The sequence below is a fragment of the Benincasa hispida genome, chromosome 9 (genome assembly GCF_027475165.1).
Source record: "Benincasa hispida cultivar pf3 chromosome 9, pf3_genome.v1.1, whole genome shotgun sequence".
Classification (NCBI taxonomy): Eukaryota; Viridiplantae; Streptophyta; class Magnoliopsida; order Cucurbitales; family Cucurbitaceae; genus Benincasa; species Benincasa hispida.
The window spans coordinates 29,805,871-29,833,863 of NC_143486.1; the positions used below are offsets into that span (position 1 = coordinate 29,805,871).

The following is a 27,993-nucleotide window of genomic DNA, read 5'->3' on the forward strand; positions in this document are numbered from 1 at the left end:
ATTTTAGTGTCAAAATTTAAATGTTCTTAAATCATAGGTTAATTTAAAAAATTCAAATTGAACCATTTTACTTATATACCTTTAAACATAATGTAAATACAATTAAAAATTATTGCAAAATCTAAAATTAATCAAATATTGTAAATCAAACAAACTTTATGGGTTGGCATAATTAGAAATAAACGCTAATATACCAATCAATAATTACTAATTGCTAAATTAAATTGGTAGCTCAAATTAGTAATATTACAATTTCACTTTAGATTCAATTTTTGTTTCAATTTGGTCCCTATACTAAATAATTTACATTTTTAACCACAATTAATCTAAAATAATTTGAAGTAAAATTTTGAATTTGATTTTAAAAGTGATGAAAAATAGTGAAATTTAATTAATTATAATTCATTTAATTCATTTAAATTTATTAACATATATTAACACTAAAGAATAAAAATGAGTATTTTATTGACATACATTAACACTAAAGACAAAAAATGAATATTTAATAAAAAATCAATGTTAAAAATATAAATTTTGAAATCTAGGGAGCATAGTGAAAAAAAACTCAAATGTTAAGGATAAAATTGTAACTTTCGAAACCTATGGACTTCCTTATTTATTTTGATTTCAATATTTTTATTAATTTAGTTAGTTTCAAACTTTAATTTTAAGAAAAATATCATTGTTTACATTTTTTTTAAATTTTATGATCTCAATTATAAAATAATTAGACAATATATAAAATAAATGAATATAAGTCTTATTTATTAAGTGACGTAATCGGGATAAAAAAAATTAAGCATAAACATAAGAATCTATTTTTTAATGTAAAGAGTCTAAATCATTTATATTTTTTTAGTATATAAGAAGAGTGAGAGATTCGATACAATGATACCTTAATATATAATTTATGTTAATATTGAATTAAGGCCTAGATCTTGTTGCGAGCGCTTCAATCCTCTATTTTTTTTCCCTTTAAACTAATCTATCTCTTGGATCTATGTGAATTAAACGTGAAAAAGGATAGATTTTGTGATTTTTTTTTTTTTTAACTTTTTGATAATATGATTTTTTTTCTTTTAATAACCATCTCTTGAAACATAATTTGATTAGATTTCATGAAAAGTGACGTTTAACGAAATTTGATAGAGTTTTGAAGAAAGAAATCAAATAAAAACCTAATTTAAAACAAAATCCACGTGAATGATAAAGTAAAGTATTTAATAAGATTTTTAATCCTTACAATCAAGCACACATTCAATAAGCTAAATTAGACAAACAATGAAGATTGAAGAATATAAAATTGATCCAATGACTAAGAGGGCATACTTATTTGTTCCATGTTGGTTAGTTTGCTATTAATATATATGATCCACCTAAAATTCCAATAACACATCAGAAAATTAAAGTTAGGATCTATAAAGGCAAGCAATCTACAAGAATTGAAAGTGAAACAGAGAGGAAAAGAGGTGGAAACCTATCGAGTCCATGAATGATGTGTTGTTCATTCATGTAGCTGATTAGAAATTTGCAAATCATATAGGTCCTAAGAGTCTACTAGTAAGTGTTCTATTATCAACATCAACGCTTTTGGACAGGAAACCTTGGAAGCAAGTCTATACATTCTCGATATTTTTCGTCTTTGCAAAGCATGTCTACGACTATGGTGCAAGTCCTGACATCTGGCGACACATCCCTTTGAACCATCCTATGAAGAAGTTCAACCACCTCCTTTGATTTATTACTCTCGCAAAAACCACGCAGAAGCGTATTACAAGTAATTACATTGGGAGTACAACCATTTTCTTCCATATGTTGAAACAAAATGTTTGCCTTATCTACTTGTCCCTTTCTACAAAACCCATGGATCATAATGTTGTAAGTCACAACATTTGGTTGAAGCCCTTCTTGGGATAGTTTTTTGAAAAGCTCCCAAGCAGTTTCAAGTGTCCCTACTTTACATAGGCCATCAATTAGACAATTAAAGATTCCAATGTCCAATTTCAAGTTGTATGATTTTAGCTCATTAAAAAGTTCCATCGCTTCAAATAAACAACCATTCTTACACAACCCATCTAAGAAAATACCATATATACATGAATCTATGGCAACACCATAAGCTTTCATGACACCAAATAGTTTCTTTGCATCACCAACCTTGCCTGCCTGAAAAAGCCCTGTTAATAAGGCACCATATGTTTTCACATTTGGCCTCTTTCCCACTTGAAGCATTTCATTGTAAAGCTTCATTGCTTCATTCACCTTCAATGTTTTACAATACCCGTTGATTAGCATAGTATAGCTAATCACATCAGGTTCACAACCCTTACTAGGCATATTAATGAATAGCTCCCTGGCACTATTCAAGTCACCAACCTTACAAAACCCCTCAATCAGTGAAGTATAAGTAACCAAATCAGGAACAATACCTCTTTGAATCATCATGTCAAGCAACTCCTTAGCCTTGATAACTTTACCTTCCTTGCAAAGCATATCAATCAACACATTAAATGTGACCACATTTGGTCGAACGCCTTGATCCACCATCTCGTTGAACAAACGTTTAGCCTCCTCCCACTTTTCACCCCAGCAAAATCCATGAATCAAAGAGGTATATGAAATGACATCGGGAATCATTCCCTGAGTTTTCATTTCCTCAAAAAGTTCTCTTGCCTCATCTTCCCGTCTATACTTACAAAGCCCATCTATGATGATACTATAGCAAATAACATCAGGCTTACAATTAATCCCATATTGACCAGTTTCATTGAGCATTTCTTGATGCAACTTAAGTGCAATGTTAATATTCCCCGTTCGACAGAGCCCCTTGATTAAAGTTCCATAAGTAACCACATCATGCCTACAACCTAACTTATGCATTCTCATAAATAGTCGTGTCGCTTCACTAATCCTATGCTCCATACACAAGCCCTTAACCAAGGTGGAATATGTGATTTTATCAGGAATATAACCCCTCCTTAAAATCGCTGCCATGGCCGCAAAGCCTTCACTAACCCGATTCACGTTACAAAGGCAATTAATCAAAATATTCAGCGTGAAGAAATTAGGAAAAAGTCCAGCAAGGCGCATTTTATTATAGAGAGAAAATACTTGAGAATAATGCTTAATCTGAGTAAGTCCACCAAGTAACAGATTGAATGAAGACGTGGGAGGGATAGGATTTGAACGCAACATGAGGTGAAAGAAATGTAATGCTTCAGTTGCAGTAATCTTACCTGTCCGGCAATTCTGTAGGAAGGTCGGAAGGCGGTGTTGAGAGGAAATCCGTGTATCGAAGTTTTGCTGTGATGGAAGTGGTTGGGGCGGGGATTTAGGATGATTTGAAGGGGAAATTTGGGGAATTGATGATGGAATTGTGGGAGATTGAGTAAATAGAGAGGAGAGCTTAGGTTTGGAAGAAATTGAAACAGTGGAAGAAGCAGAAGGCAGCGTCTTGGAAGCCATGTGTTGATGAAAAAGGGGTTTTAGAAGAAATTGACAGTGTCTTCCACACCATCTGAAGTTTTTAGATGGGTGTTTCATTTCATTTTAGGGCTTTCTTTTGTTCCTAAGGGGCAATCTAGACTAAAAGATCTTTAAATTGAAAACTCATCTCCAAAGTTCTTTTCCTCCTTTTTTTTCTTTTTGCAATTTCTCCATTTTCGTGCGCCAACGTCTTTACAGTTTTATTTTACAATAAATATTATAGTTTATGTAATAAGATGAAAGTATTTGCAAGTATAGGTTTTTTATATTAAAGATTTAACCCAAAAAAAGAAAAGACTAAAATGGACATGAGTCCATATAAAACCGTCTGGCCACAATGTAAAGGACTATTTTATTAATTATAAATTCCATTTCGACCCTTCATCTTCTTCCAGAAAACGCGAAAAACACTTCCAACCCTTTCGAACTCCGACAGTGCCATCTTCTTCCGATTTCAACCTTTCGATTTCGACAATGTCGTCTTCTTCCCCATTGATTTCGCTCCAAACTTCAAAAGGTACGTTGTTCTTCTTCGTTTATTCGTTTCTTCTTTTTCCTTTGTTCATCTCTTGATCACTGATAGCAAGAATTCGAAAACGTGGGGCTTCGTTCTTCTTCCATTGACAGTTTATAAAAGAAGATAAATAGTTATTTCAAATTAGGGCTACATGCATTCTCCATCTTTTTTAGGTGTTTCATTCAGTGTTTTATTATGCATTTTGGTCACAGTGTAGTCATCACAGCATAGTCATCACAGCGTAGTCATCATAGACTAATAGTCATCAAAATGTTGATTATGTGAAGATTATTTGTAATGTTGATTGTGATTTGCTAGTTTTTCGAGGAATATGTTGATAGTTTATTGTTGACTGTGTTTGATTGCTAATTATGTGAAGATTAGTACTGTGTTTCGTTGTGATTTGCTGATGTTTCAGTGAATATTATGCTCATTTAGTTATTTATTGTTGTTTAATTGAAGTTATCACTGATGCTGCAGGGAATATGTTGACAGTTCATTGATAGTTTGTTGATGGATTTATCTATCAACAAACTATCACTGATGGATGCTATCATTGATGCTAATTTAGTTCCCTGTACTGTGATTTGATGATTGTTTATTCATAGGAAAAGTATCTATCACTATTATTGCTATCAATGGTATGAATGTAATGGTTCCACATGTTTGTTTTTAGGATAGAAGTTATCACTGATGCTTGGAATTTGTTGACAGTTCATTGTAGTTTGTTGATGGATTTATCTATCAACAAACTATCACTTATGGATGCTATCATTGATGCTAATTTAGTTCCCTGTACTGTGATGTGATTTGATGATTGTTTATTCATAGGAAAAGTATCTATCACTATTATTGCTATCAATGATATGAATGTAATGGTTCAACGTGTTTGTTTTTAGGATAGAAATTATCACTGATGCTTTAGGAAATATGTTGACAGTTCATTGATAGTTTGTTGATGGATTTATCTATTAACAAACTATCACTGATGGATGCTATCATTGATGCTAATTTAGTTCTCTGTACTGTGATTTGATGATTGTTTATTCATAGGAAAAGTATCTCTCATTATTATTGCTATCAATGATATGAATGTAATGGTTCCACATGTTTGTTTTTAGGATAAATGGAGAAAGGAAACAGAAAAACATTGAAAGGATCAACATCTAGGGAAAAACACAAGAAGATCAAGGTTACAATCTAATGATATTTTATAATTTATATAGATTTATGGTTTCTTTTTTCTTACATTTATGTTATTGTTATATATACAGGAAAATGTATTAATTGTTCCAGAAAGTGAATGGACAAATCCATTAAAAGTCAGCTTCTTCATAAGTTTAGATATCCTGTCTAACATAGGAAAATTAGATGAGCCATCACTCCAACTATTTAGAGAAGGTCCTTTTGGACACTTCTTAGATATGAAAATGAAAATGGTGCATAACCAACTCATATCACACCTTATTAGAAGGCAATGCACAACTACCAAGCAAAATATATTGGCCTTTAATTTAAAAGGACATATTTCAGAATTTGGTCTCAAGGATTTTTGTTTAGTAACAGGTTTAAATTGTGATGATTACCCTATAGATGATATCTATAGTGAACAGGCATCAATGGACAACACAATTAGGAACTTATTTTTCAAGACAAATACAAAAATTATAAGAAGAGAGCTCCAACATACTTTTAATTTGTTAGGTTCTGATGCCAACATACCCATTGATATAAAGGTCAAACTTGCACACTTGTATTTTCTAGAAAGCTTCCTAATTCCTACACACAAGGACATAACAAAGTAAGTTGGAAGCATCTAAAAATGTTGGATGACGAAGAAAGGTTTAAATCTTATCTATGGGGCAGGGTTTCCTTTGAACTCACTATAGAGTTTTTTAAGAAGGTTGTCATCAATAAGCCATCTTCCATTTTCCTCCAAGGATTTCCACTAGCTTTGGTATATTGGGCTTTTGAAATTATACCAAGATTATCCAACCCCACTATTGGATTTGCACGAAGAATAAAAAGTGATGGACCTAGACTTGCTCAATGGGAGTCTCAAGAACCTAATGATTAGTAACACATCAACAACAATATTTTCAAAGCCACTGATGTAAGTCTTTTATCACTGTTATTTCCTTTATTTATATATTATTAGCATGCTATCAAATGATAGAAACTATAACTGATGTTTCAGCTTTTATGACATAGAAGATACCACTATCAGTGATAGCTTCTATCAGTCATTTGGAACTATTGTGATATCTTTTATAATTAATAGCATGTTATTGTAGATAGAAGCAATCAGTGATAGTTTGAAATTAATGACTGTTTCTATAAATTAGCTGTATCACTAACATCTTTATTAAACTTTCAATTTACTGTTGCTTCACTTGTTCCAACTGAACAAGAATTTCAATCCAACTATTATGCCTATTTTGTGGAGCTGGAAACCAGGGAGATGGATATTGAAAAAGAAAAAGAAGGAAAATAAATGTCAACCGGGAGAAGAATTGCATCATTACAAGAAGTAATTGAAGAATTAAAAAAAGGACAAGAAGATATTAAGAAGGACATCAATGAAAAGCACAAGGAGATTCTTGATATATTGGGCCACATAAAAGAAGCTATCAGTGATAAACTTCCACAAAAAGAAGAAGGTGGTGAAAAGCAATTTCAAGAATCTCTTGAGAAGAACAAAGCGCCATTATCTAGTTTGGAGCTTTTAGATGCAAGTTTGGAAGTTCAAGAGGTAAAACTTGTGATTTTCTTTTTCTGTAAAGAAGTACAATAACAAAAATGATATATGCATGCAAGTTGAAGTTGACACTGCTAAGGACAAGGAGGCTCAAGATGATTAAGAGAATGACCAGCAAGAACAATTGCATGATGATCCTGAAGATGAAGAGGAAGATCAAGAAGAAAAAGATAAAGAAGATATGACGAAAAAGAATGTAAGTATTGATTGCTTGATGATCTTAATTATAACATTAGCATGCTATCAGTGATATCTAAAATAACTGATAACCAACTATCAATGATCACACACTATCATTGAGTTTATTATCAGTGATAGTATAAATAATAAGAAGCTTTATTTACTTGACTGATACTGATAGTACATTGATATCATGTTATATTTGATTCCATGATTTCAGGTGATTGAAAAGACTCTTAAAAAGAGTCCAAAAAAATATTGACCAAAGGTTGTCATCGAAAATATAGAGGACAACAAAAGACCAAAAAGGCAAGCAAAACCAACCAAGAAAATTTTGGAGAACGCAAAGAAACAAAAGAAAGACAAAAAGAAGGTCTCTCCAAATGTGTCTACCAAGGTGTCTCCAAGCAAAGCTACAAGGCAGTCTCCAAAGTGGAATAACGACGCTCCAAGCTTTGATCTCAAAATATCACAACTTTGATTGACAATAGATAGACTTTTTTTATTGACAATTGATTTCTGTTTGACAATAGTTTGGAAATTATTTTGACAATATATAGTGATTGTTATGATTTTGAAAATTACATTATTATTTTATAAGATCAATGATAGTTAGATTGAATCAATATGAATCCTTCATAAATGTGATTGATATAATTGTAACTTTCAATTTATTTTAGGGGCTGTTTGGTTAGAGGGAAAAGAGGGCGATCGTATAGTATAAATGTGATTGATATAATTGCAACTTCGTATAGTATTTTGTTACTTAGTGATCGTGTAACAGAGCTAAGTGATCGTTTAGTCGAGCTCAGCGATTGTGTAGCATTTGGTACACGATCGTGTAGTATTTAGTAGGTGATCGTCTAGCATTGGGTAGGCGATCGTATAACATTTTGTTACTCAGCGATCGTGTAACAAAGCTAAGCGATCGTGTAGCATTTGGTAGGCGATCGTATAATATTTTGTTACTCAGCGTTGTGTAGCAGATCTAAGCGATCGTGTAGCATTTGGTAAGCGATTGTGTAGCATTGGATAAACGATCGTATAGCATTTTGTTACTCAGCGTTGTGCAACAGATCTAAGTGATCATGTAGTATTTGGTAGGTGATCGTGTAGCATTGGGTAGGCGATGTATAGCATTTTGTTACTTAGCGTTGTGTAGCAGATCTAAGTGATCGTGTAGCATTTGGTAGGCAATCATGTAGTATTGGGTAGGCGATCATGTAGCATTGGGTAGGCGATCGTATAGCATTTTTTTACTCAGCAATTGTGTAGCGGAGCTCAGCGATCGTGTAGATAATTTAAGCGATCGCATAGTATTTGTTACTCAACGATCGTGTAATAGAGCTAAGCGATCATGTAGCATTTGGTTGGCGATCGTGTAGCATTGGGTAGGCGATCGTATAGCATTTTGTTACTCAGTGTTGTGTAGCCGAGCTTAGCAATCGTGTAACATTTGGTAGGTGATCGTATAGTATTTTGTAAATGATCGTTTAGCCTTGTTAAGCGATCGTATAATATTTTGTAAATGATCGTTTGGACTTGTTAAGCGATCGTCTAGTCTATGGGTCGGTTATTCACTGTTCTTCAACAGGGTTGTTGCGTTGATCAAACTTTAAATACAAGCTGCACAGCTTCTATCACTAATAGTATGGTATCAGTAATGCTATACGATCGTGTAGCATTTGATTGACGATTCTATCAGTGATAGAATCTATCATTGATGGATTTTTGTAAAATGCTTATCTACTATCAGTGAGAGAATCTATCACTTCATTTTATTAATTGCTGACAGAAGCTATTACAGATAGCTTGATATCATTTCTTTCAATTGTTGTGGCTAAAGGAAAACAAAAGCTTCATAAATAAAAGCATCATATTGTGAAGCATCATATTGACTAAAGAATGGATATATCAACAACAAAGTATGTTCCACTAACAAAACATTAGTAACAAGGTCTCTAATATATTTATGACAAACATCAATAACAATTTGTCTCATTATCTAATGGTTAAATTGATGACAACAAGCAACAACTACAATCTAATTGACAAATTGATGAAAAACATCGACTGTCTCACTATCATTGATAAATTGATGACAAACATCAATTACAAAACAAGCTTCTTCATTAAAAACATCAATTATAAATAAAGTTTCTTCATTAAACAACTGGCGGAAATTTGCATGTCCTACAATTATGGCCATGGTGATGACATCGACTGCACTTCGAGCTCCTTTTCTTTTCACCAATTGATAATATTCTTTGTTTACGTGGTCATCTAGCCGGACGTTTAACCATTAAAGGTAATACATTCACACCAACATCAACAGATCTCCAATCAGAATGATTTCCAATAGGATAAACTGATTCTTTATAGGTTGATAACAATGTACTACAAAAATAGTAATCTGACACAAAAGTATATATATCTAAATTTAGCCCACGAATAACAGCCCAAGCATGAGTACATGGAATCTCCACCAAATCCCAAACACGACAACTGTATGATTTATAGGCCAAAATTACCAAAAAGTGATTGTCCCCATCAACTACTTTATATTTTTCATTGTTAATAGGATTAACCTGAAAAATAAAACATTCAACGAAATATAATCAATTAGGTGAACTAATGGAATATCAATGAAAACTAAAATATAAACGAAAATGTAAGTTATACTATCCCTACCTGATTAAATATTTTCAAACTATCAGTGAAAATAAAAAATATTAGTGAAAACAAAAACTATCAGTGATAGTTTCTATCACTGATAACATGTTATCAATGACAGAAGCTATCACTGATAACATGTTATTAATGATATTTTCTAATAGATTGTGTTGCTCTCGCAACTCAGACTCTGCCCAACTAGTCAAAACAGTCTTCATGGATAATGCTGATTAACATTTTTATAAAACCAATTTTGAAGTATTTCTCTAATATAATCAAGTAATGATGCAACGGGGAACTCCCTAGGCTCTTTCAAAACACTCTGAAATATTAGTAGTCATCATATTATACCTTCTTCTCCTAGAATGTGCACGTGCCCACTTCTCAAAACCAACTTTACTGAGATATTCTCGAATTGTAGGATATATTGATTCAATCCATTTCATATAAAACTCGAACTTATCAACTATAATATATGTCATCAATTAAAGAATCCTTATAAATCAACTTCATATTTTGCAAAAGATGTCGTAGACAAACACTACAACATTTGGAAAAACATTCATAACACCTTTCGAAATGCTAAAATGCCGATCAGAAATAATGACTAATCCTTCTCGTTCACCAAAACTTTTATTTAAATTCTCAAAAAACCATCTCCAAGAAGCATCATTTTCAGAGTCAACAATACTAAAAGCAAGAGGAAAAATCTGATTGTTACCATCAATTGTTGAAGTCGTCAAAAGAGTCCCAGCGTATTTACATTTCAAGAACGTCCCATCAACTGATATATTAGGCTTACAATGATTCCAACCCTCAATTGATGCTCCAATAACCATATAACAATACTTAAAATGTCCATTTATGTCAGCTTCATAGGCAGTAAATGTACTTAAAAGAAGAAAATAAACAATTAAACCAAATTACAAAAGGTATATAATTGATTGATGCCTACCACCAATAGCTTCTATCATTGGTTACAGTCCATCACCAATAGCTTCCATTATTTTCATGTTATCAGTGATGGAAGATATCAGTGATAGACTCCAATCAGTGATAGAACTATCATTGATAGATCATATAATAAGTCAGAAACAAGAAACCTAGATTCTTTTCTTCTAACTTCATAAAAAACTTTGGAATCAAGCATATGATTCACGTGCATCGCCTTTCAAAGACTTCATTATTTGCTCTTTTGCCCTCCATGCTTTATAATAGCTAATAGTTACTCCAAATTCTTTACGGACTTTATTCACAATATCACTAGGAGTTGAGGTATGAGAAGAACTAAATCTAAAATCATTTTTCAAACATTCAGCTATTAAGGACGAAGAAGCTTGCCTATGACAAGTTTGAATACTTTTTATAGAACAATCATGAATATCAATAAACATCCTAAGCATCCACAAAACACTCTGCTTGTAACAGAATGCCCTCGTATACTACTAACAACCATCTTGAACACATCGAAACACAATTGCTCTTGAATTTGACGTTATAGTCTAAAATTCAAAATTCTTCTTAACCGCTATCAAGTAAAAATAATTTGATAAAATCTCTTTACTAGCAAACACATATTTTTCTTTCAAATCACGAGCCATATGTATATCCATAATCACTTGAAAATCACCATCATCAATCATAGGTTTAGAAGTTGAATAGTAGACAAATAATTCTCAGCTCCACTAGAAACAACATTAGAAGACACTTCCAAATATGAACTATTGGCATGAGCAACCAAAGGATATCGTGTATTGTGTTCCTTAACTAAAGCCAAAAACCAAGCTATATCCTTATCTTCATGAATTTGAACAACATTTTGAACCTCATTCATAACAAAATCTAATAAAACTAAAAGTTCTATAGAAGAAGTAGACATATCCAAACAAATCTCCTTAACTATTAAACCCATAAAATCTTCAAAAACCATTATATCATCTACTAAAACTGCAGTAGATTTGTAATTCGCATAACAGTGTTTTTCATTCCATATTCCACTATGAAAAACAACTATTGGAATAACCATGTTTTAAAATTCCTGCAAAAGTAAAACAAAAACTCTTGAATAACAATATCAATAGGTTCTAATAGCTATCAAAAGCAAATATAAATCTATCAATATCATTGATACTAGTCTAAAACTAGGCATGTCTTTCAATAGATATCAATAAAAATGAATGAACAAATAAAAAATGATAGCAATCACACATTCTATCAGTGATAGACATTATCAATGATAACCACTGATATCTTCCAATACACTGATAGATATTATCAATGACAAACACAAAACCAATGTAGCTGTAATATCAAACCTAAAAATATCAAACATCAAAATACACTGATATGTTTATAGAAAGAATATACAGTATCAAATGAAACGGTGAAGAATGCAAGCCCTATCTTAATTAATCAATCAAAACTCAAAATATCAACGCAATGAACAAAGCAAAATTTCATGAAAGCATACAAACTCTGCTCACAATCCATTATGTTCACAGTGTGAAGAAATCATTAGATTCTTGAGAAAAAGAGAAAGAAAAGACTAAATTACCAGAAAACTATTTAGGAAAAATTGAAAAACAGAATCGAAAAAACAAGAACGCTAAAAGAAAAAAAAAACTCCCAATCAAAGATGAAATCGACAAAAGAAAAACGAACTCACGAAATGGAATTGATTGAAGTATCACGAAGCTTCACGAATTGGAATTGATCGAAGTATCATGGAGCTTCACGAATGGGATTTCATGGAGACTGATTCATCGATATTTCACCGTGAAAAAAAAGGAAAGAATGGTAAAAAGGAAAGCAAAAAGTATTTCATTGATCTGATTTCATGGAGACGATAGATATTTCACTGTGAAAGAAGAAAAAGATCACGAACGGCAATGTGAAAAGGAGGTCACGAACGTGAAAAGAGAAAGTTAATAAAGGGAAAGAGAGGGTAAATTTGGAATTCCAGAAAAAAGGAAAGGTTGACCGGTCAATGTTTGCTATAATAACAAATATTAAAAATGAGGTACATATAATCAGATTTTTTTTCATTTGTATTATTCAATACAAATTTCCTTAAAAATACTCAATTTTTTTTTTTTTTTTTTTTTTTGTTTAACCCTTTATAAATATATGAACCCAGGACGGGATGAAGTTAAAAAATATAGTGTATTTTCAAACTATTGACAAAAATGGGGTATATGAGATAGTATTTTTAAAAATAGGTGGGAATGGAAATTATTGACAAAAGTAGGGTAGTGAAATCGTATATGGGGTACACGATTAACATTTAATCCAGTCAGCACCACGTCAGCTGATTTGGTTAACTGGTTGCATGGAGACTCGTGGACCGGGTCCACGATTTTTTTCTTTTTTAAAAAAATAGATTGACTAATATTTTTTTAAAAATCGAAGATGTACAACAATATTAAGATTTTAGGACCGGGTACACAAATTCCTTCATTATTAAACTTAATTATATATTTAATCTATAATGAAAACATAATTATTCTGCACTTCTATTAAAAAAAAATGTCACGATACTAAAGATTTACAATTAGTTCTTTAATTTGAAAATAGAAGTTTACATGAAATTTAAAGACGACCCCTTAGCCCTTACCCTACATGGGGGTTGTCTTTGTGTGTCTTTAAATTATCTTAACCCTGCTGTTGTTGTCGTCTACGACGAATACGTCTTCGATCTGTGTCAGCAACATTGAGTCGTCTTGTTTGTTGAATAATACTTTCTATATTGACCAATGTTTGGTGACACATTGAACCCAACTCTGGTAAGTTGTACTGCACTGAGTATTGTTGTACATCTCTGATAAAATTATTCTGTATGATGAGAAAAATAAATATTAAACAATATTCATATCATATATATGAAAAATGTCTGATTTTAAATCTCTTACCATGCAGTAATAGTAAGCACCGTTAGGTGTGATAAATCGCCTCGTGATTGAATCGTACCAGGAAAAGTAGGCATATGATAGAGCTGGCCCATTTGTTATTTCTCACTGTGTACAACGGTCATGTCGTCCATGCCAGTAGGATATATATTCCGCGTGGATTCAACGCTAGTCTTGGTCGTGCTTACCTCTTGAATCAATCTGATGTAGTGCTGGAAGTGTATAGGACAACAAAGGTATCATTTTTCGCAGACCGAACTGTCTCCACACATGATCTGGATGATGCCACTCTACTATATGGAAGCATATAAGAGGGCTAACAGTCAACCAGATGTCTTCATCATCATGATGGTAATCAGGTAGTGATGACCAAATCTCTTAAGTGTATGTCGTCCAATTAATCTGACAAAAAAAAGAAGATAAGTATACATCCAAAATGTTTTAAATATTCATTTACATATACATTTGTTACCTGATTGTGCATCAGTCTTTCAATATTTTTCGGTATATTAGCAATATATTTCCTGACCGTTCAGAGGCAACTAATACACTATTTCATCTAAAATTATAAAAAATACGATCAATTTATATTATTACATAAAATGATAACGAAATAAATATATAAATGAAATAATACCTGACACTAAGTGGATGATAATCTGGGGCCTATAACTGGACTTGGGGTGCTATAATTAGAAATCTATCATAAGCCCATACTTGTAGTAGTATCAGTGGCCCCGCTATTTTCAATGCTTGTGCATTGGTAGCCCGCCAAAGTTCTCTATACAACCATGCAAGACAGACACCACCCCACGAGTACGTACCAGCATGCTCGAAATCAGACAGTAGCAGGAGAAACATGAGATCTACTAGAGTATTTGACTTGTTAGCGAACAAAAATTCTCCAATAAGCTGCATAATGTATGCTCGTGCATACCTACGTACGCTGATGTCGTAGGCATCGGGAGGTAATTCTGGAAACTGGGACGCCAACTAGGGGATACTCAATCTTGAGCCTTTCAAATCATCTGGTAGAACATCTAAAATCTCTTCACAAACATTCTTCCAATCATATTGTAGTGAACCTGTCAATGGTTGCCCGTCCACTCATAACCCAAACTGAATGGTAACATCCTGCAACGTAATTGTACATTCCCCACAAGGCAAGTGAAATGTGTGGTTTTCTGGTCTCCAACGCTCAACTAGAGAAGTAATGAGGTGCCAATCAAGTTGGATAAATCCGATTTGTGCAACCCCAAGAAAACTTGCCTGTTCAACGTAGGGAATAATACATTGATCAAATGGGATAGTATATTGTGCAGATGCCTCCTTTTTTCGACAACTCAAAACTACGGTAGAGAACTATCCCATATCGATTGTGAACGATGTGTATTTTGTTGATATAGTTGTACGGGATTAGAAGGACCAAACTCCATTACCTAAGAAGTTCAAACTACATTACATAATAAAATCCATCACATAAAAGATACATAAAAAGTACATAAAAAGATACAATTACATGAAAAATAAATTCATTACATAAAAAAAATACAAGTACATAAAAAATATAAAAAGATACAATTACATAAAAAAATATATAAAAAGTACATAAAAGATACAATTACATGAAAAATACAAGTACATAAAATATACAATTACATAAAAAATATAAGTACATAAAAGATACACCTAATGACCCGAAGACGAAGCACCTAATGTATGTTATGTATAAGTACGTCTGTTATATCCTTCTCTCTTGCAAATTGTACATCGAACTTTTTAGCTTGCCTCTCTCCAATCCACTTCATAATGAATGCGCGTACTTTTTGACTGACCCTGTTCTCTTAATAAGTCCGCATTCGGACGAACTTCTGTAAATGATAATTTTGGCCAATAATCTGGGTGTTCTATTGGATGGAAGCGACCTTCATAACATCGCTTGAAATTAGACAATTTGTAGCATTCATCAATAAGAGGTATATATGTCAAACGCATGTAGTTACAAACTGCAATTACATGAGAGCTTGAAATCTTGAATGACTGCCACTTACCACAAGAACAAGTTCCTTCTTTCAAGCTCAAAACTTGTGTGTGTTGTTAATTTATAGGAAAAAATCATACTTATGCCAATTTGTACTTCAAAAGTTTGACTTTCCCTATCAATAGATGTCGCTGTATGTTCAGATGCTCGTTTTTCCCACCTCTTAAGTTTTCTCAGGGCACATTCTGTATACATGTCCTCATGACCGAGTACTTCACTGATCTCTTGTCTTCGACATTCAAAATACAGTATTGTGAGATAAAATGTTAGCCTAACCAAAGAAGTAATTGGTAACATTCTAGCACCTTTGAAAACACCATTCATGCATTCAGCTGCATTGTTTGTCATCCACCCATAGCGGTACCCACCATCATGTGATTGGGTCCATTTTTCCAAGTCAATATCTGAAAAATATTCAAGGTATTTAGGGTTCAATTGTTTCAATTCTTTCATGCACCGAATGAACTTGTGCCTTTGGGGTTGATTTCCTGCCTTAAATACCAAATCTTTTAGTTACTTTGATTTATCTTTTGTATTGAAATTATTGACAACATGGCGAAGACAATATCGATGGTAAGCTCTAGGTTCACTCTAACCAATTTCCTCATTATTAATTGCAGCAGGAATGCCCTTATGTCTATTAGAAATCAAGCAAATACCATCTCTTTGGATAATATATTCACACAATGCCCACAAAAACCATGACCAACTGGACGAATTTTTACCTTCAACAATAGCAAAAGCAAGGGGAAATATATGCCCATTTGCATCAATAGATAAGGCGGACAATAATTTCCCCTTATACTTTCCGTAGAGATGAGTTCCATCAATCTGGATTAATGGCTTACAATGTTTTGAATCCTTCTTTTGCAGGACCGAAGGACCAAAAAACTCGATGGAAAATAGTCGTACCTGGTACATCAGACGGAAGGAAATACCAATCTGATCGTGTTCCTGGATTGTAATGAACAAGAGCACTCAACCAACACAGAAGCTCTGAATATGATTTCTCCCAATCACCAAACATAGCAATCAACGCTTTTCTCTTGGCTTGCCACACTCGTCTATAATTAACATTATAGCCATATTATTTTTTAATTGTTTCTTGGAGTAGGGCCACAAGTACTCTAACCAAACTTTGGATTTCAGTACTCATAAAATTTGAATTAAGATGTGAATGATCCCAAGTCAATTCTGAAAAACAAACATGAGTGTTCCCCTTAAAGTTTGGTGATTTCAAACATCCCATGAGTTTTACGTCGACATGCCCCTAACCTCCAATCAAAACCATCCTTTCATGATTTTGATTTGATTCCACTACATTAATCTCATAGTGTTCTGTCACACAATATTTTTTTTATAGGAAGCTGTAAATCTTCTTTAGTATTAAATAACATTTATTAAACTACAATTATCTACACATATACTCCTTTCCTCCAAAGTTGACCCTAGTTCACATGTTGAATTTGTAATTTCCCAATCTATTTGGGTGACCATATCCTACGGTACCAACTCAAGATCATGTTCCCCACTACCATCGTTTCCAAATAATTCATAACTTCAACATCCATATCACTGTCTCCATTATTTCCAGATTCAAGAATAACTAAATCTTCAGGATGCATCGACATTTTATTATGATTTTTTCAACTGTTATAGTTGACAAAAAAATATGTTAATATATCAACCCAACAAAATCAAATTTCTATGTTCAACATATAAGACCTAAATATTATACATTTAAATCAACCCAAATCTAAGATCCATAAACTATACATTTAAATCAACCCAATTAAAAACAAAATAGTATATCCATGAATCATACATTTAATTCAGCCCAAATGCAAACAAAATAATATATATATATATATATATATATATATGAAGCAATCTTCATTTTTATAAACATATACATATATATTTTCTTAAATTAACCCAGGCCAAAAAAATAGCCCAACAAAATCTAATTTTTAAGTTCAACATATATCCAAAAATAAATCATGGGTCTATAAACTACATATTTAGTTCAATCCAAATGCAAACAAAATGATATATATATATATATGAAGATTATACATTTAAATCATGGATCCATAAACTATACATTTTCGAACTTGATTCTCATTTTTATAAACAAATACATATATTGGGAAAAATTAAAGAAAAAACTTTACCTCAGTCAAAGAAAACGCTTCGGATGAAGAAAACCCTTTGGTAGATCGACTCATGGTGGTAGCAAACAAGAGAAAAAGCTCACGGGCGGAGGAAGAAATGAGGCTACGGCGGAGGTTTTTGGATGGTTTTCGGATGGAGGAAGAAGAAGAGGCGCCACAGTTTAATGGAGAACGAAGTCGTGTACTCGGTACACGACTTGAGGTAATCGTGTAGTACACGATTACCTCAGTCAATGCTGCATGACTGCCGCATTGACAGTTTGCGCATGCCAGATCATAGGCACTTATGTACCGAGTACATGATTTAGGGCTAATCATGTACCATATATACGATTTAGATGTAATCGTATACCGGGTACATGATTAAAAAACCTATTTTTGTCAATCTTTTCAGCCCTACCCTATTTTTGTTAATACATATTCATTATTTAAAAAAAAAAAATTCCCCAGGATGTTGTTAGTAAACTTTTTTTTTTTTTTTTTTTATCTAATTAAGTTGCTTAGAGTTTTTCTTAACTAAAAATATTGTGTGGGTTGATCATACAATATCCATATATCTCTAAGTACTATTGGGATGACGAATATTCATTTTTGTCTCCTATACCTATAAATATGAAAGTTCATAATTATCATACTCAAAGTGTTTAATTTTAACCATTGAAAGTTTAGCGGCGCAATCGTTACTACCCCTACTTAAAAGGTGGTTTTTGTAATTTAAGTTTTTTTAATAATAATTTTTTAATAGTAGAGTTCATTTTTCTTGTGGTTAGGTTGGTGAATCAAATCGTAAGTGTTGAAAATGCTAACACCCTCAATTGTCGAAGTGCTTTTGCTTTGCTTTGTTTTTTTTTTTTTGGTTAAATTAACTTTAATACTTTTAATGAAAATTCATTGATAGAAGGAAAAATTACAGTGATAATTACAACACTCATAGCAAAGAAAATGATGTTACCCCAATAAAAAAAAACGAAACAACAGTTGTAAAAATTAAAATCAAATTTCAACTATAGTAAAGCCATAAGGAGGAGGTTGATTCTCTTAGAATATTGTTGAATTGAAGGTTGGTTGATATATCATTTAGTGAATATCTGAACATGGGAAAATCAAATACAATTATATCATTAAATATAAACATTAAATCCTCAAGGGTCAATTTAGACTAAAAAATCTATAAGATTTTGAGCCATGCCAAAATTGAGATATTTCTACAAAATTGACATTTGTAAAATATATAGTTGAAATGATGCTATTTCTTATAATTTATGTTACTATTTCCTAATAAGATTAAAATAATCACAATTAGCCACAATTATGACCTTTACATTTTCAGATACTAGCCACAATTATTTTCCAATGGGGTCTACCTTGAAGCTAAGGGCACGGGTCCGACAGATGGATGACCGTATTTGAGGACCCAAATGAAAAATGTCCCAAGATATTTAGAAAATAAATGAGAAATGGCTTTCTACTTACGTCATCACTATGTGAAATTACCAACTTGACCCCAAATGTGCACAAGAGCCTACTACTTGAAGTCATTCTCTCTCTTGCTCGCTGATTCTCGCTCTCGATTCCTCATCACACTCGTCGGTTCTTGTTCTCTCTCTCGATTCCTCATCACGCTCCCAGGTTCTCGCTATCGCTCTCGATTCCTCTCGTGCTTCTCGATTCTTGCTCTAATTGCTGATTCTCGCTTTTGCTTTCCATCGTGTTGCCCAGTTCTCACTCTCGCTCCACATCGCACTCTCGAATTCTCGCTCTCACTTTTCATTACGTTCCTTATTGCAACAAAATAAGAAGATGAATGCAGAAAAAGACGATATGAACACACGTAGAAGTGAAGATGAAGATGAACACAAACGAAGCCATGATGAATACGAATCAACCAAAACTGGAAGAAGAAGAATGAAGAAAAAAACACATGAAAAGAGGAAGAAGGAGAAGAAACGCAAAAATAAGGAAAAGGATGAAGAAGAAAGGCATAAAAAATGAAAAAAGAAAAAAGAAAAAAAGCTGCAAAAGGAAGAAGGAAGAAGGGTTAAAGTAGTAATTTCACTGAACAGAGAAAAAAACACAAAAATGAAAGACAACACATGGTGGTGAGTAGGGTCCATTCAATTTCAAATGCATTGCCCTCTCTGATTTTGCCTATTAATTTCAAAGGGTCCTTTTGTTCTTCCCCTTTACTTAATTAGCAGTTAGCATATAACAAAAATGTACTAGTGAGCCATGACATGTGATATCCCCACATCAAATTTCTCGATAAAATTGTGGAAGTTTGGAATGGGAAGCCTATAACTTTTCAAGGGTTTCATGGTTTTGTTATATGAATAATATGGCAACAAATTAGAAAATATATAACCTTGTATACATGAGAGAATTTAAGCCCAACAACTTTCCGTTGTCTCCTAAAGACGACTCTACTCGCTTTAGTACCTCAGTTTCATGAGCAATTGTGTCCCAGGATAGAACATATTACCTTTCTTATGGAAGCAACACCTCATCCACAAGATCCAACAAACTATACTTTGTGGAAATAAATCAACATTGAACAAATTTTACAAAAAGGAGAACGGTTTTATGAGAGAAAAGTGCTTATGAAAAAGTTCTTAAATGCAATTTGAACAAGAGGCACATTTACAAACTATTCGTGGCCATCCGAATAATCATATCTCTTCTTCAATTAAATCAGTTAAGGGGACGTTTAATTTGGTCCAAGGAGTTCGAGTTGAGGGGAGTACAGTTGCTAACCCCATTCTTTGTTTGGTCTAAGTAGTTTGTGACCCACGACTTAAAACAACAATTTGATGTCTTATTGATTCCTTATACCATGGGCCCCACAATGACTACACTCTTTACTCCGAACGTTCCTTTAGTTGTAACACAATACATCAATAATCCTCTGTAATAGTGACCATGGTTCTCATCACTTCGATGACTTTTGCACTATTTTGTTGTCTTATCATTGAATTTTGATGCAATGACGATCAAACTACGCAGTTGTTACATAATCAATCAATCAAAATTTTAATAAACTAAATTAGACAAGCAAAGAAGAGGATAAAGACAGATTCAATACTAAGAGGACACACTTATCTATTCAATGTTGGTCATGAAGGAAAAGAATTACTTACGAAAGCATGTAAACGTCGTGCAATTAGTTTCAATTTTGAAAAACACAAAATGTAAAGAAGAACATACATAGAATAGAGGATAAACTGTCAAATTAAAGCTATAAACTTGCTTTCTCTACAAAAAAAAGTAGAGGGAATAGTCGGATTATTTACCCTTGAAGTTCTACTTCTTCTCGAAATCTCAACGACCACGAACACAACACCTTCCTCTGCATGAACAGGAAAATTTTTAAATACCACCACTTGGTTACCTCGTTATTCTTTGACAAAGAAGAGGAACAATGGTCTCCTTTAGAGTTTTTAGGAAGGGAAGGTATATCGGAATGCCGAGAAACCGAGAGAGGGATTTTAGAGAGAACTATTTCACATTGAACCGTTCACTTTTTTTTTTTTTTTTTTTGGATTCACAATACAGATATCCATAGGAAGAGGGAGGAAGAGAGTTATTTTAACTCCTATCTATCGTGAAGAAATAACTCCCCTGTAGTGGGGAGCCATTAAAATTATATACTACAATATCATACAATATAATATATTATATGATTAATTAACTAACTTAATTAATCATATGAATATCTCTCTTATAATCTATCATTTTAATATGAATCATATTCACATTAATTTTAACTTATAATATTTATTTGAATCTTATTCATATAATTAATATTTGAATTTTATTCAGATATTTATCTCTAAGATATTATATAGTTTAGTTATAAATCACATTTATAATTCACTATCTATCATAATGTATCAATTTACATTATACTTTAATATAATTAATGTATCAATCACATCAAATATAATTAATACCTTTAATTCCCTTAAATAATTTGAACAATTCAAATTATTCCAAAAGCAATTATTTCTTGTTTTATCCTTAGTGAGCTAACGAGGAGCAGACCTACAGATTAGAAGCTTTAATGATACGAGATTAATTAGTTAAACTATTTGATTAAATTAATCAATATTCATTAACTATTTGTCACTCCACTAAAGGCTGATAATTGCACTCTTTGTATTATAGATATATTTTCGTTTCCACAGATATAATCAATCAACAGTAAGTCGATCCTTCACAAATTACTTGTAAGTACAGCTGGGTCAAATTACCATTTTACTCTTGTACCATATAAATGTTCTTTAAAAGAAGGAAAGATTTCTTAAAGAGTAATTTCACGCCTCCCACTACCACTACTGAGACGACCTGCCTTATTCCGACTTGCATGATCATCTCGCCAGTCCCTAACTGTTGGCATGAACTAATTCCCTAAAAAAAGAGCAAACTTGATTAATGACCCTTAAATCAATTATCCATGGCGAATTATCATTCTCCATAAATATTTTTCTAAAACTAGTAAATCAAATTTACCTTGCTTGACCTTCTTTTACTCTACCAAATGTTGGGGTTAGCATGCAATTAGCAAAAGCAATCAAGATCATTAAGCACTCTGATTCAATCAATTTTAGCAACTAAGAAAGCATGTTCAAGAATAAGAAATAGGGTTTCAGAAAACTAACCTTTGAAGACTTCAAATTCTTCAATTCCAGCTTGAATCTCCTCTTTAACAAGATGTAGACCACCACTTGATCTTCCCTACTATTCTCTAGGACTAGATTGGGTGGTGGAACCCAAAATGAGTTGAAATCAAGGGAATTTTGGAGAGGAAGAGACTGATTTTCTACTTAAGTTGAAGAACACTTCTTCCTCCCAAAAACCAGTAGATTCTAATTGCATAGACTGAAATCTTAGCTCAATTCTTTTTAGTTTTGTTCAAATTTTCCATGCAATCTCATTGCATAATACATTGACACCACCTTGAAGAATTAAGTGGAATTTTTGGTGTCTAATGTGGGAAAATCCCACTCAGATTGACAAATTGATTTAAAATCAAATTTATCCACATTTTATTTAAAAATCAAAATTTCAAATTTTAATTTAAATTTCCAAAAATATAAATTAAAACAAAATTGATATCATTAGTTGAATTTTCATAAAATTCAAAATTTCAATTTTAAATAAAATTAATTCAAACAATTAATTTTAAATAAAATTTAACTAATTAAAATAATTCAATATCCAAATATTAAATTGTTAAAATACGAATTTCATAACTACGAATCTCTATTCATGTAATTAATATTAAATAAAATTTAAATATTATCCAATTCTCCAATTTTGTTTAATTTAATAATCAAATGTTGTAATTATATCGTATATAATTACTGAGTCCTCTAATTCGAATTTGAACGTTTCAAATTTACTCATCACTCTATTCTAAGGTTTAATCCGTTTGTGAGTTAGTAGGGAGACCTAATGGACCTACAAATCATAGGCTCCAACGATCCGAGACTAATTGCTTGAACTCTTTAAACTGAATTAATCAACATTTATTAACTATCGGGTCACTCTACTAAAGCCCAGTAGTTGCACTCCCCTCACTGTAGATATATTTCTATCCACTTGATTTCACCATAATTAGTAAGTTGACCCTTCACAGATTGTTCGTAATAACGGCGAGATCAAAACCTGCTTTACCCTTAAGGTTACATCTTGCTCCTTACGTCCTACTGATCCTCTAATAAACAATTAGTTTGTGATCCAATCACCAAACCAAGCCCCTCTTAGGTCAGTGAGAGGGTGGGGCCCCTTGTTCAAGACCTGAAATTAGTACACAAGAGAACAACCTCTCTACTATCCCTAAAAATGGGTAGAAGTGAATTCCGTCTTGCATCCTATGTCCCCAGCTATCTATCGAGTTTTACCCCTGAAATGGGAGGCTTGTTGAACCAACCCTCACCTATGCAAATCTAAGGATAATCTCGAATAAACAGGAGTTCATAGCTAGCTCAAGATTAAGGTCGAGTTACCTAGGTCATCATTTTAAAATAGTCAGTCTTAAACAGTAAACAACGTTATAAAGTAAGAGTGACTTATTTCTTGGTTCCGTCTCATACAAACTCTTTGCATAGGATGCCTCTACTCGCATGTCTCCACATGAACGATTCAGAATCACGTTGTTTGTGCTAAATACAAAGTGGGTTGTATCCGATAGTGTTACTAAAGGTACTAAACCTTATTCGTATACTACAGACCGTTTTAACTATGTACTCGAAGTTGATCTATCTTATGTCTCCACATAAAGTCCAAGTACTCATGTAATAGCCATGGATCTTAGTTTATTGGATTTAGTTTTTTATAGGCGCAATTTACATTTTCAACAACAGTTTTATTGAATAAACCTCAATAACATTTTATTGCAAATAGAATATGTTTAATTTTACAAACTGTGAGTTTTAGGACATAAAACCCAACACCAAATTTTTGGGACAGTTCTGTTTCCAGTGTCTAGTTTCCTTCGACAACCTTGGCCTTTATGCCCTTCTGGTTTGCAGTAGGATTAGCTTTATTCCCCTGACCTTCCTTCTTCTTCTTCCATTTTTTAATGCCAAAGGAAGAAGGCACATACTTGGTTCCAGAGGTCGAATCTTTGTGGAACTTCCTAGAGGAAGTGGCAACATTTGTCTCTCCCTTCTCTCCCTTGACTTTCATCTTCAATTCTAAAGTCTGTAGCTCATTAAGGAGGGTGGTAAGGGTGTAGCATAGCTTGTTCATAACAACATTATTACAAAATTGCATGAAACTATTTAGCAGAGATTTTAGAATAAAGCTAACTTGACTAGCCTCATCAATGTCGACCCCATTCATTTCAGCCATGTTGAAGTGGACTATCATATTGAGAATGTGTTCTCGCACTGAGGTCCCCTCTTTCATACAGGTATTAAATATGAACTTTAAAGCATCGTGTGAGATCTTTGAGGACGATTGTTCAAACATCTTTTGCAATGAATCCATAATCTCTTATGTATTTGACTATGGATTTATGTTTCTTTGTCAAGACTTCAGTTAAACTGGTAAAAATATATGCTCTGGCCTTTTCATTTACCTTCGTCCACCGCTCTTATATGCATATTTTGAGATGTAGTTGGAGCAGAGACCTGAGGACACTCCTCAATTAAGACAAATCCAGTTCATCAATGATGAGAATTGTTGGGGTTGACAATCAATAAGCGGAAGTAATTAGGATCTTAAGCACTCTAATTCCATTATTTTTAGATACAAAGTATGCATATTCAGAAAAATGAAATAGGGTTTCAAAATTTTTACCTTTGAAGAATCCTCAAAATTAGCAACAAATCCAATTGAATCTCTTTTTCTTTGACATCAAGACTACCACTTGATCTTCCCTATTCTCTAGGACCTTAGATTGGATTGTAGGACCCAAATTGAAGTAGAAATTGAGGTCATATGGAGATAGTTTTCTAGTTTTTGTCAAGTGCAAGAGAAAAATCATTTCCCTTCAAATTTCAAATTGCATCCATCAAATTCTCAACTGAATGAACTTGACTTTATTAAAATTCAGCACCTTCGCATGCCAGCTTGACACCATGGTTAAAAGAATTGAGTGGAATGTGAGTGTTAAGTTGAGTGGAAAAAGTAGGAAAATCCCACTTAACTTAACCTAAATTCATTTTTAATTGAACCTTCATAAGAAGTTCAATTTCTTGAATTTCCTAAATTCAAATTTAAAAAGTGAATTTCTAATTTCAAATAATATTAATTCTAAAACAATAATTAAAGGAACAACCTATTTGCTAATTTTGAAATGGGTAGAAGTGAATTTCATATTGCGGACTATGTCCCCAGCTATCACCCGATCTTACCCATAAAACGGGAGGCTTATTGAGCGGCGTTGTTGAGCTACACTTACCCATAAAAATTAAAGGATAATCCTGTTAATTTCTACAAACATGCAGCAGAAGAAAACAGAATCATTAAGCACTCTAATTTATCAATTTTAGCTCTAAATTAAACATGCACATCAAATATAAAGAGGGTTTAATGAATACCTTTGAAGATCTTATTGAATCCGTGAAATCAACAGCAATTTCCTACTCTTCTGATCGTGAACCACCACTAGAGTTTTTATAATATCCTCTAAGAGCCTTAGATTGAGTTGTGGGACTCAAAAGAAGTAGGAATCAAGGAAGAAAATGGAAGGAGAAGTTGAAAACTGTAGCAGTTGAAGAACTCTTTCTTTAGACTTAAAAAAAAAAAAATTCAGTCAAAACTACATGTCATTCTCAAACATATTATTCAATTACATCATGCTTAAAGTCTTCTTCTCAGAAGACACCACCTACTTAACTAATTGGGTGGAAAGTAAGTGGATTGTTAGGTGTTGCTAAAAGTGGGAAAACCCACTTTTGTGTTTTTTTGAAAAAAATCTGATTTTTCTTTAATTTTGAAAAACCATTTTCAAAATCAAAATAACATTTTTCAGTTTTAATTCTATAATTAAACTGAAATTATTAATTTTATCAAAAATTAATTCAATTAATTAATTTTTCTAATAAAATTAAAAATACTTAAACAATTTAATTAGTTCGATTAATTGAATATCAAATATTAAATTAATTTAACACTAATTCCACCACCATGAATCCCTATTCGTGAAATTAATATTTAAACCATATTTAAATATTAATCGATCCTCCAATTTCGTTTAATTCTATAAATAAATATGTGATTATAACAAAAATAATTATAAATTTCCTTAACTTGAATTTGAACGTTCAAGTTAACTTATCATACTATTCTAAGGCTTAATCCGTCCGTAGGGGGACCTAATGGACCTACAGATCATGAGCTCCAATAATCCGAGATTAATTGGCTAAACTCTTTACCCCGAATTAACCCCCATTCTTTAACTACCGGTTCACTCCACTAAAACCTAATAGTTGCATTCCTCTCATTGTAGATATATTGTGTCCATTCGATATAACCATAATCAGTAAGTCAACCCTTCACAGGTTATTCGTAATAATGTCTGGGTCAAATGTTGTTCTACCCTCGAAATTACAACTTGCTTCTTAAGTTTCACTGATCCTCTGACGAACAATTTGTTTGTGATCCAATCACTAAATCGACTCCCTCTCGGGTCAATGAGAGGGTGGAGCCCCTTGTTCAAGACCTGGATTTAGCACCTTACACCAAATTGTAATAACTACAGAGTGGGCCGCATCCGATAATGTTACCATAATAAGGCACCCAATCTTATTCGTATGGTCATTTGGGCTATTTACTCGAACTTGATCCATTTTTATGTCTCCCATAAAGTTCAAGTATTCATGTAATAGCCACAGATCTTAGTTTATTGGATTTAGTCTTTACAAGTGCAATTTACAAAATTCAATAACAACTTTATTGATGAAATGTTGAATAAAATCTTTATTAATAATATAAAATGTTTAACTTTACAAACTTTGAGTTTTAGGACATACAACCCAACAAACTCCTACTTGGACTAAAACTCAAGTGGATAAATATATACAAATATATATAACATTGAGTTCAATGACAGAATAAACACAATAGAATAAACACAATAAACTAGGACATCAGATACCCATTATTTCTCCCAGTTGCCCTAGTTCTAAGTATCTCGTAGTCCTAGTCCCACTAGGTGACCCTTGAACCCTTTAGTCCAGAGGGCCTTTGTAAATGGATCAGCCAAGTTATCTTGTGAGGCTATCTACATGATGATCACGTCTCCTTTGTGTACAATCCCTCCGATGAGATAGTACTTGTGCTCGATTTGCTTTCCACTTTTATGGCTTCTAGGTTCCTTTGAGTTTGCTACCACTCCACTGTTATCACAATGTTGGGTGACTAGCAGGTGCATATTTTGGAACTACTTCCAAATTAGTCAGGAACTTTCTAAGCCATACTGCTTCTTTTGCTGCTTCATCTATAGCTACATACTTAGCTTCCATTGTGGAGTCAGCAATACAAGTTTGCTTGATACTTCTCCACAACTAATGCTCCTCCATTTAGAATGAATACTGACCCGAAGTTGATTTTCTTGAATCAATATCAGTTTGGAAATCAGAATCAACGTATCCAGTACGGATCAAATCCATAGTTTCATACACGAGTATATAGTTCCTCATTCTCCGAAGATACTTAAAGGGGTTCTTAACTGCAGTCCAATGATCATATCCAGGATTGGACTGAAATCTGCTGACAATTCCAACTGCATAGAATATGTCGGGACGAGTACA

General features: G+C 32.8%; 1 protein-coding gene across 2 annotated transcripts; it reads right to left on the reverse strand.

Annotated features, from left to right (window-relative positions):
* Positions 1 to 1,485: 1,485 nt before the first annotated feature.
* On the reverse strand, positions 1,486 to 3,612 carry LOC120085443 (uncharacterized). 2 transcript variants are annotated; one of them, XM_039041404.2, is made up of 2 exons: positions 3,237 to 3,609; positions 1,486 to 3,005 (listed from the first exon to the last, which is right to left on the reverse strand). In XM_039041404.2, exons 1-2 carry the CDS (start codon positions 3,541 to 3,543, stop codon positions 1,582 to 1,584), a joined length of 1,731 nt encoding a protein of 576 aa, XP_038897332.1. In that variant the 5' UTR covers positions 3,544 to 3,609; the 3' UTR covers positions 1,486 to 1,581. The 2 variants fall into 2 exon arrangements, with proteins under 2 accessions (XP_038897332.1, XP_090174015.1); XM_090317889.1 differs by having other exon boundaries at positions 1,486 to 3,612.
* Positions 3,613 to 27,993: the final 24,381 nt, after the last annotated feature.

Excerpts from the sequence above, each read along its gene's own strand:
- LOC120085443 (XM_090317889.1), bottom strand. The coding sequence starts at position 3,543 with ATGAAACACCCATCTAAAAACTTCAGATGGTGTGGAAGACACTGTCAA.